The 11,155-nt window shown below is 38.3% G+C and overlaps 1 protein-coding gene across 1 annotated transcript; it reads right to left on the bottom strand.

Moving 5' to 3' along the window:
* Positions 1–2,499: 2,499 nt before the first annotated feature.
* On the bottom strand, positions 2,500–5,846 carry LOC120051709 (zinc finger protein OZF-like). The gene is made up of 2 exons (XM_038998597.1): positions 5,580–5,846; positions 2,500–3,980 (listed from the first exon to the last, which is right to left on the bottom strand). The coding sequence occupies exons 1-2, from the start codon at positions 5,773–5,775 to the stop codon at positions 2,950–2,952; spliced, it is 1,227 nt and encodes a 408-aa protein (XP_038854525.1). The 5' UTR covers positions 5,776–5,846; the 3' UTR covers positions 2,500–2,949.
* Positions 5,847–11,155: the final 5,309 nt, after the last annotated feature.

The raw sequence follows: 11,155 nt of genomic DNA, 5'->3' as shown, positions 1-11,155 counted from the left end.
ACAGCTGCTTGACAACACCTTTTACAAGAAACTCAGAAGTGACCCCCCTTTCCCAATTTCAGAACACTATCTTTATTGTAAAGGACACCAGCAGTATGATCTCTATCATTGAATCTCTTGATCCTCTCCCTGAGAATACCTTGTTAGTTACTTTTGATGTTGAGTAGTTATACACAAATATTCCACACGAGGGCGGTATTGAAGCTATGGAACATTTTATTTTGCAACGTGACCCTAACGAACTACCTTCCAGTGCATGCATTATAACATTGGCTGAAATAGTACTCACACATAACTATTTCATGTTTCTAAATTATTTCTTTATTCAGACGAAGGGTACTGCTATGGGACCCCCCATGGCTCCTAACTATGCTAATTTGTATGTGGGTTACATGGAGAAACAGTCTATTTTCAATCCCCTCAAAAATGTTTTCTTGCCTAACATCATTATTTGGAAACGGTATATTGATGATATTTTTGTTCTATGGAGGGGTGATGCAAAACAGCTCAAGGCATTCCATGCTTTTCTTAACTCCTGTTCTGAACATTTGAGATTTACTATGCAATCTGATACACGTCAAATCAGTTTTCTTGATCTCCTGATCTTGTGTGAAAATAATGTTCTATACACTGATCTTTACAGGAAACCTACTGATCGTAACAGTTTGTTGAGGGCTGACAGTTGTCACCCACTTCCCTTGAAAAATAGTTTGCCCTACAGCCAATTCTGTCAAATCAAAAGGATTTGCAAAAAACAATCAGATTTCGACAGAAATATGGCTGAGACGCAAAGAAAATTCAAGGAGAGGGGGTACAAAAATTATCTGATTAATATTGCCATTGAGAAAATTAAAAACAAAACATGACCTTTTTCCAAGGGCAGTCTCGCAGAAAGACGCATTCTTGCATTCTAACTACCCGCTATTCAAAGCGCTCTGAACAAATTAAGGGAATCGTTCACAAACATTGGCACACTAAAATCCGATGATAGTCTCGGTAATGTGTTTTCGGACCTTCCCTTGGTCGTATTCTCGCCGGGCAGAAATCTCAGAGACCAATTGGTACACTCTGGTTTACCACCCCAAGATATTCCTGAACAACGTCTATTTGCGCCCCTACTGGATGGAAATTACAAGTGTAATGGCTGTGCTCAATGCAATGGCACTTATAAATGCATATCCTTCAAACACCCACAAACAGGGAAATCGATCCCAATCAAAGGTGTTATTACGTGCTCCACTAAGGCAGTTATTTATCTTATAACTTGTCCTTGTGGTAAAAAATTATGTGGGTAAAACAAAGCGCGAATTAAAAGTACGTATCTCAGAGCATCGTAGCACCATAAGGTGCAAAAACGTGACTTACCCAGTTGCGGCCCACTTTTTGGAGGCAGGCCACTTGATTTCGTCTCTGCGTTAAATTGGCATCGAACATGTCACCCTCCCTAGGAGAGGGTGACCATGATAATTTATTGTTAAAACGAGAGGCTGCCTGGATCTTTAACTTAAAGACCCTTGCTCCCTTCGGTCTCAACGTAGACTTTGATCTGATGCCATTCTTGTGACTTTGCCATTGTAATTGTTTGTAAGCTTGTGTAGTATAAAATGCATCTATGATCGTATGCTATCCATTTGTTTTTTGTATGCCATTTTAATATTTGAGAATTAACCAATGATATTAGGCCACTCTTGGCCATGATTACAGACACTATACTGTAATGAAACAGTCTCGAACCCTCGACCTTCTAGCCCGAAGTCCGGCGCGCTATCAACTGTGCCGCAAAAGCATGCTCAAGCGGCAGAGTCGATTTCCACGCTTATAAACCCAGGGTCGTTACAATATAAACGAGTCATCCCGCAGTGTTTGTGATTATACCGATGAAGACAGCTTGGCTGTCGAAACGTTGGATATTACATTCTTGAATCTGAGCTCCTAGAGAGTGTGCGGGTCTCCTTTATTTTCAAGTTTTCTACTCCGCTAGCCAGCACCTCGCCTAAATAGGTGTGCGTTTCTTTTTCTTCTAGACTATAAAGTTTTACCACATCACACATATGACAGTAGTTGTCATGTGTCAGAAAAAATCATAACAAATTCAATTTCTTAGAAATTAAAGAGGAGATTTTACTGAAAATTAAAGTTTGTCATACGTTTTAAGACTTTAAAAGAAGAATTATGTTGCGCTATGACAACATCTCAGGCAATCTGTTGTGTAAATCCAACCCCTGCACATCGACTCGGTACTGGTAACCCGTGTTATCGTTTGTGTATTGTGTATTATTATTATTTCTCTATATTGTTCGGGAAGGTCCTGTAAGTAAGAATTTCACTGTTAGTCTACACGTTTACGAAGCATGTTACAAATGAAATTAGATTTGAATCCCAAATGAATGGACATTTTTACATATAACCTTTATTTAACTAGGCAAGTCAGTTTTAAGAACAAATTCTTACTTACAATGACGGCTTACCGGGGAACAGTGGGTTAACTGTCTTGTTCAGTGGCAGAACGACAGAGTTTTACCTTGTCAGCTCTGGGATTTGATCCAGCAACCTTTCGGTTACTGGCCCACCGCTCTAACCACTAGGCTGCCTGCTGATAACCATCTAATTTCCTGGTTCGATTTGGTTTCTTATCTTTTCCATTCATTTGGGGGTGAAGGCATTTAACAAAATCTACACAACAGATGTTGTGGGATGTGATTTATCTTCACAGACTTCAGTTCTGAAAATGTCTAACTAACTTGAGAGTGTAACGTTTGTAAAAAGTGCGTAATAAATACAGTTGATTTGAATTTGATAACGTTCTGTAAAAATAACCCTAACCCTAACCCATTGAACAGATTCCCAGATTTCAGACTGTACCAAGAGCTGTGACCTGAGGGGTGTCCTCAAGATATAGTCTCTACCTTCCAAAAACACATTTTACACAACGTGCATTGTTATGTGTTCTCAGTCATTGGGAATATTTATTCTGTGAGTTCGCAGATGTCTCTTCAGACTTGCTGCTAACTTCAAGTAAGTTCCACACAGATGGCATTGAACTCCATCCCCTGTATGAGTCCTCATATGCACTGTCAGGTTTCCCTTCAGATTGAAGCGTCTGCCACATTCGTTGCAGCAATGTGGTTTCTCCTGTGTGTGAGTCATCATATGCTTTGTCAGGCTTCCCTTCTCGCCGAAGCACTTGCCACATTCTTTGCACCGAAACGGTTTCTCCCCAGTGTGAGTCCTGGTATGCTTTATCAAGTCTGACTCGCAGTAGAACGCCTTGTCACATTCCTTGCACGGATGCGATTTTTCCCCAGTGTGATTTTGCCTATGCAGTTTCAGACGACCTTTTGTCGACAAGCATTTCCCACACAAATCACATTTAAAAATCAGCCCTGTATGAAGATTAACCATATGATTTTTCAGGCTTTCCTTGTGAAAGAAACGTTTGCCACATACCAAGCAGCGATGTGGTCTCTCCACTGTGTGAATCTTCATGTGTCGGGTCAGGTATCGGTTTAAGGCGAAACACTGGCCACATGTATCGCACATGTATGGTCTCTCTTCACTGTGCCGTAACTGTTGGTGCCTTTTCAGACCACTTGCTGTCGCAAAGTATTTTACGCACACATCACACTTCAGATCCGTCAACTCACTGGTTTCTTTTCTTGGCCGTCCTCTTCGTCTCTTTGACCCCGACAGAGGTATTCTCTTCTCCACTCCATCCGCTTTTCCGCCATTACTTTCATCATTGTCACTTTCTGGATTTACTTCAGAGGGGGGCTGATAGTCACTGGTTGATTCTGATTCTCTGTTGCCGTCGCCATCAGATTCTCTGTTGCCATCAGATTCTTTTTGGCTCTCTACCGTTATGATGTTGAAAGAGTTCCATGTAGACTCTTCGGTATCAGACTCCACTGGCCTCAGATAGGAGCTCCACTCCTGCTGCCCCGAGTTAACCTTCTCTTCAGAGACAGTGAGCCGCTGGAGGTCTGGAGGAAAGGAGAAAGGATGAAATTTGATGAAAACTTAAAACGCTGAAAAGAGACAAGAAACAGGGCTCTACCTCTATTTCCTGTCTTGTTGTGTCAGATGTAAGTGAAGTTACATAAAACATTGATTTGAAAAGCAGCTATAGGTTAAGCCTAACAAAGGCTGAGTACTGAGGCTAACTGTGTACGGTGGCAATCCAAGTTGGCTTTTGCTTGTGAATTTTTTATTCATTATTGGACTGAACACGCATGATGCGTCCCAGTATATAGCCCAGGTATTATCAACTTCACATCGCCTACCTTACCTAATAAATCAGACTTTTAAACAAATTCTTGATATACAGTCTGAAACTAATGACTGGTTATCTCCATATGATTTCAATCGCTTTTTGACAGTGTACGTTATGATTTAAACAACAAAAACTTTCCATACATGTTTGTCCACGGAAGAAGTGGCAAAACATTGTCAAAACATTCAGGAGATCAAGGTGCTCAAAGTTGACCCATTTTGCATACCCCACCATACCATGAGACATCCATGTCTTCTTCACTGGAAAATATACAAAGATACAGGTGTCCTTCCTAACTCAGTTGCCGGAGAGGAAGGAAACCGCTGAGGGATTTCACCATGAGACCAATTGTGACTTTAAAACAGTTAGAGTTTAATGGCTGTGATAGGAGAAAACAGAGGATGGATCACCAACATTGTAGTTACTTCACAATACCAACCAAATTGACCAACCTGGTCTCAAAACATTTCATATTATTCTGTATGTAAATTCGAGACACACCATGTTGCGTTTGGTATGGTTACAGATGGTTACTTATTAACACAAAAACAAAAAAGAAGGAGTTTGGTCGGGGTGGATCTGTGGGCGTACAACGCCTAGCTCAAAGATTGTGAGTTCGAATCTCATCACAGACAACTTAGCATTTTTGCTACTTTTCAACAACTTACAGTGCATTCGTAAAGTATTCAGACCCCTTCCCTTTTTTCCACATTTTGTTAAATTACAGCTTTGTTCTAAAATGGATTAAACAAAAAAATAATCCCCATCAATCTAGACACAATACCCCATAAAGACAAAGCGAAAACTCTAAGAAAAACAAAGAAATATATAAAAAAAAATGTAAAACATTATAGAGACTGTGGTGATTGTATGAGTGTAATCAGATTGAAAACATTAGGATATGTTATTGACATTGAACAGATTATATAGCCTACTAAGCAGATGTGTTAAAAATCGTGTTTAATTTATAGCATAGGCTTATGAATTGGGCTGATATGGTCTGTTGTGACGACTATTAGCTGAGAAAAACAAACAGGAGTTCCCATACCGGGAATAAATCAAACTTACTTTTACCCCTGAAAACACAGTTGAATCACGTTTTTGATTGCACTGGGTCTTTAACCATTTTAAACGTCAACTCAATAGGGTGATGTCAGTTGGACGTCCCAAGGATCTCGGATTACTTTTAGTCAGTAGCTAGATAACTATGTGACTAAATTATGTATTACTCAAAGCCTCTCAAATCAAATGACACAAATTAGGCTACAATGTAAAAATGAATGTCAAATAGAGAGACTTAGTCACAAACCTGCTAATCTATGCAATTTTATCTCTGGTTTGAAAACCAAATCCAGCAGTCTTCGTAGACGTGCATTCGCCCGTTCCAAACGGGAGATTTCTTCCTGGTACTCTGCGATCGTTTTTTTAACTACAACAGATACCTCCAAAGGAACTGCTGTTAATTTTTCGTTGAGGAACACATTGAGCTGCTGAAGTTTAGACATTTTAGGGAGTAAAGGGATAAGTGGGAGAATGTATAGTTATTTGCTATTCAAGTGTCACTATAACTACGGGTTTGAGAAACAGGAAATTACGTTATTCTTCTTTGCATTTGTTTGGCGGATCGCAACAAACTAGAAAGTTGCACACACCGCCGCTTACTGTACTGGAGTGTGAGGCCGGTCACGGTCTACCTACACAACTATATTCTGTTACCTAAACCTGTATAAATCCCTACAAACCTCACTAACCTCATCCCCCTACCCCAAATACCACCCAAACCCCATCCAACCTGTCTGACCTTATCAAACAAACCCTCCCTACCTAAATCATACAGTTCACAATATAATAAACAGGTTCAACAGTTTCCTCTGCCATACACCCATCACCAGTGCTTCATTTGAGCCGGATCCTGTACACATCTCCGTATTGGATTGTTTCGTTCCGGAACCGATTTGGCCGGATCCGGTACATGAAAAATAATTGACACTTTTTGTAACGTAAAGATTATAATTAAAGCGATTAAAGTTAATTATAGTGGCCTCTTTGTTATTTGTCCCCCGGGCCTGATATTCTAAAAGTTGATTCGGGTTGAGTCGCGCCTGCTCTCACAGAGAACTAGAATGAGATTCACTTTCAATGATCTCTCGCCCTCTCTCTGCTCTGATAGACATGAGACGGCAACTCTAATCTCTCCAGAGTTGCACCTTTCGGTTACTGGCTCAACGCTCTTATCCACTAGGCTACCTGTCGTCGATTGCATGGCTGTGTGCTTGATTTTATACACCTGTCAGCAACGCGTGTGGCTGAAATAACCGAAACAACACAAATTTGAAGGGCTGTCCACATACTTGTCTATATATAGTGTATAATATTTTGTTCTCTATCCATGGAATTAGTCCACTGTGCCACCAGGATGGAGTTAGCGTTTCATGTGTTTTTTACGCGTATAAAGCTATTTATTTTGGTCTATTCAAACAGACCCCATTTCAGAGGAAACAAACACTCCTTAAGATCAGATATGGCCAATTAGTGGGCGTGGCCAACACACCTGAAAACACGTAACAAGATCAAATCAAATTGTATTTGTCACATACACATGGTTAGCAGATGTTAATGCGAGTGTAGCGAAATGGCTGATAGAGGATAGAGAAAGTTTTGTTGATACTGAGAACGTAATTGATGTGTTTTTAAAATAATATTCTTAAAACTAAAGTTTTCTTAACGTTATCTGTAAAAATGAAAAAACATAACTTTAAATAGAACCACGAGGAAATGTTATGCTGAAGTATGGAAATTCCCTCAGAACAATGTTGTTTCTTAACATTCTTGGAACAATTTGAGAACATGACTTTAAATAGAACCCTGAGGAAACTTGTACGAAACGTTCTGCTGAAGCACTAAAATTACACAGAACGTTGTTTCTTAATGTTCCCTGAACTACTTGAGAACATTCCCAATGTCAAACCAGTTGGACAATGTTCCTAGAAATTTTTTTTAAAAAATATGAAATTAAATGTAACCATGTTTGAACTTTTAGGAAACGTTCTGTTAAAGTAATTTAAGTTCCTTAAATGTGCTGAGAATGTTCCATAGCCTAGTAACTATCCTGCACCCTTCCCAGAAAGTTGTGGAAAGGTTGTATGCAAAATAACCATATGACAACCCCGCTCTCACCAAGCTCCAAGAAACATATATTCTCAGAACATTATGTGCTAGCTGGGGAATTTCTTATTTTCAAATATTTGAATGCAAACTGATGTTCCAAGGTCAGTTTAGGTTTGTGTGACGCCGATAAATGTATGGTATCAGATTTTATGTATAGAACATGTTTGGGAGTCTTCGAAGGATTTCCATTGGGAATTGTTTATGCCTGTTACCGCCAGCAGGGGGCGCAGAAGGAACACCAAGTGTGATACGTTACAAAGTTATATTTTTACACTAAAAGGCAATTGCTCCAAAGGGTGTTAATGAACAAAACTTTCCATACAAATTTGCCCATGTTAGAAGTGGTCAGAAAGTAACTTTTTGGACCTGAATGTCAAAACATTTAGGAGATAGAGGTGCTCAAAGTTGACTCATTTTGCATACCCCACCCTAACATGAGACATCCATGTCTTCATCACTGGAAAATAAAAACGGTTGAGTTTGATATAATTTAAAAAAGTTTACAAAAAGGGTTGTCAAACTATTTGATAATTTCTTGAAAAATATGTAATTTTCTAACCTTTAACGTATATTATCTAAAAACGTGTGGAATCAGATTTTTTTCAATTTCTGCATATGTTGTAGTTTTGGCCCTATTTTACATAATCTGAGATGTTACTGTTGTGCCCTCCATCGGTTGAGACACGGCGTGCTCTTGAATACAGGATGGGTGTCATGTTTTGGCTGATAAATGTATTAAAATGGGAATAAAATTGACATTTCACATTTCAAATGGTATCATAAAGATGGTTGGTCCACACATCAGAGAATGTTGACTTGAATGGAAACATCAGTTGTTTTAAATTATACTATCAATCTTCAATAGGAAACCTAATGTAATTGCTGAAATATACTTAAGTATTAAAAGTAAAAGTATAAATCATTTAAAAGACAGCACCATTTTATTGTTTTAAAATGTAAGGATAGCCAGGGGTACACTCCAACACTCAGACATTATTTACAAAGATGCATTTGTGTTTAGTGAATCCGCCAGGCCAGAGTTCTCTTGATAAGTGTGTGAATTTGATCACTTTCCTGTCCTGCTAAACATTCAAAATGTAACAAGTACTTTTGGTTGGCAAGGAAAATGTTTGGAGTAAAAAGTGCATTTTTTTTTTTAGGAGTGCAGTAAAGTAAAAGTTGTCAAAAATATAAATAGTAAATTGAAGAACAGATACCCCAAAAAACTACTTAAGTACTTTACACCACTGATTAAACCCGATCAAACGGGATTTCTAAAAAAACAGGTACTCATCGCATAATGTCAGACGACCGTTTGAGGTTATCAACCATTTAAAGGAGCACAAGACTGCTTCTATACTGTTGATGCTGATGCTGAGAAGGCATTCGACAGAGTGGAATGGAATATCCTATTCTCTGTTTTGCAAAAATGTAATATGGGGTGCTAATTTCAACAAATGGGTTAAAGCGATTTATTACCAGTCCCAGAGTTATGGTCTCCAACCAATGGTTTAAGTTCCCAATAATTTTTCCTGAGTAGAGGAACCCGGCAAGGCTGTCCTCTGTCTCCTCTTCTCTTCTCGATGGCGGAGTCCATACGTTCTAATGAGACTATCAGAGGTCCTATTATTGCAGATCAGGAACATAAACAGATGATATTATATTGTATGCTGTCAATCCAGTGAACTCCATTCCACATATCGTTGATAGTATTGTATGTTGTCAGAAGTTGTAGAATGAATAACCACATTTATATCTATCAAAGGAATAATTGCTAAGATGTAGTGTACATTATCAAGACAATGTGAATCTGCCTTTATTCCTCTTCAAAGGATGTGGGGAAATGATTTAGGTATGGAATTTGATGAGGAGGTATGGCTTGAGATCTGTAATAAGATGCACTATGCACTTACTAGTTTCACATGTTAAGGAAACTAACTACAAATTAATTTTCAAGTTTTATTTGACTCCTGTTAAATTAATTCGTATGTTCCCAGACACCTCACCAAATTGCCCAAAATGTAGGACCGAAAAGGAACCTTTTTACACCTATTTATGCAATGCGATATGCTAATAGTTTCTGGCGCGCAGATCATTTTAGATATAGAATTGGTACAATCTTTGGTTGCAGATAACTATTTCATACTTTGCAAAGAAATGCATTGTTATGTGTTGGAAAAATTAAAACCCACCCACTTTTCAATTGTGGTTAAAACAAGTTGCAGAGTTCTTGCCAGTAGAGAAATTGACAATGGACAGTATCGTGGTCCCACATTCCTGAAAATATGGTCTCCTTTACTGTCCTTTATTGGAAAAAGCTTAAAAAGGTGTTCGAGAATCCTGAGACCCAGCGTGTATCCTTGGTGGCAGGTAGCCTAGCGGTTAAGAGTGTTGGGCCAGTAACCAACTGAAAGGTCACTGGTTTGAGCCCCTGAGCAGACCAGGTGAAAAATCTGTCGATGTGCCTTTGGTGATGTGCCTTTTTTTTAGCAAGGCACTTAACCATAGTTGCTCTGGATAAGAGTGTCTGCTAAATGACTAAAATGTATTATGCCATTTTATCTGCTACTATTTGTCACCAAGTTATGATGCTAGCTGTACATTATAATGGTAACTGTACATTATAATGCTAACTGTACATTATAATGCTAACTGTACATTATGATGCTAACTGTACATTATGATGCTAACGGTACATTATGATGCTAACTGTACATTATAATGCTAACTGTACATTATAATGCTAACTGTACACTATAATGATAACTGTACATTATGATGCTAAATGTACATTAAGTGCATTTGCTGCTGATAATTGTACCTGCTGCTATTTGGTATTTTAATTTGTTTAAAATGATATATAATGTACGTAAATGTTATATTATTTAATTTGTTTAAAAAAAAAATCTTTATAATTGTTATGGGAAAAAATATATAAAAAAGAAAAGAAAAGAAAATGGAACGACCCCAAAGCAAATAATGAGATGGAAAATATCCATCAATGTAATGACCTAGACTACATGAGGGTCTCATCAAAACATCTGATTGGCATCAGTGCTAGTTGTAGAATATGTCCCAAATGGTACCCTGTTCCTTATAGACAACTGAGATCTCAGCTTTCCTTTGGGTTCCCAAGTGGTGCAGCAGTCTAAGACATGATGGCTCAGTTGTAAGAGGTGTGACTGTAGTAACTGGTTCAAATCCAGGCTCCATCACATCTGGCTGTGATTGGGAATCCTGTAAGGGGTAGGCTGTCATTGTAAATAAGAATTTGTTCTTAATTTACTTTCCTAGTTAAATAAACAAATGAGGTGACAGTACAGAATGTCACCTTTTATTTGAGTGTATTTTCATACATATCTGTTTTACTGTTTAGAAATGAAAGCCCTTCATTTATCTAGTCCCCCCATTTGAAGATCAAGCTTGTGACTTTACAAACCTTGTGGGATATATTTACAGCTTGTTTTGGTAGTGTTTTAGATTACTTTGAATGAATTCAGAGGTCGTTTTAACGTTTTTCACACAGAAAAAAAAGATAAAACGCATATGAAATATCTTGCTGCATGTTGTAAACGCAGATCTGAAATGCTTCTTATTGTAATTTTTTCAGCATCAGACTCATTTTGCGCTACTGGAATTCGTAAAAATGTATGTCAATTGATAGTAGGATCGAATGATAGGCTTCAGACTGCTCATGATCGGGAAAACCGGAAGTGT

The sequence above is a fragment of the Salvelinus namaycush genome, chromosome 8, assembly GCF_016432855.1.
Source record: "Salvelinus namaycush isolate Seneca chromosome 8, SaNama_1.0, whole genome shotgun sequence".
Lineage (NCBI taxonomy): Eukaryota > Metazoa > Chordata > Actinopteri > Salmoniformes > Salmonidae > Salvelinus > Salvelinus namaycush.
Note: the sequence above shows the minus strand (reverse complement) of the source record. Positions and strands in the feature narration are given on the sequence as shown.

What these genes read in the sequence shown, in the direction of transcription:
- LOC120051709 (XM_038998597.1), bottom strand. Translation starts at nt 5,775, where the DNA reads ATGTCTAAACTTCAGCAGCTCAATGTGTTCCTCAACGAAAAATTAACA. An exon ending in AAAATTGCATAGATTAGCAG is followed by an intron (nt 3,981 to 5,579) that starts GTTTGTGACTAA and finishes CCTTTCCTCCAG; the next exon opens with ACCTCCAGCGGCTCACTGTC.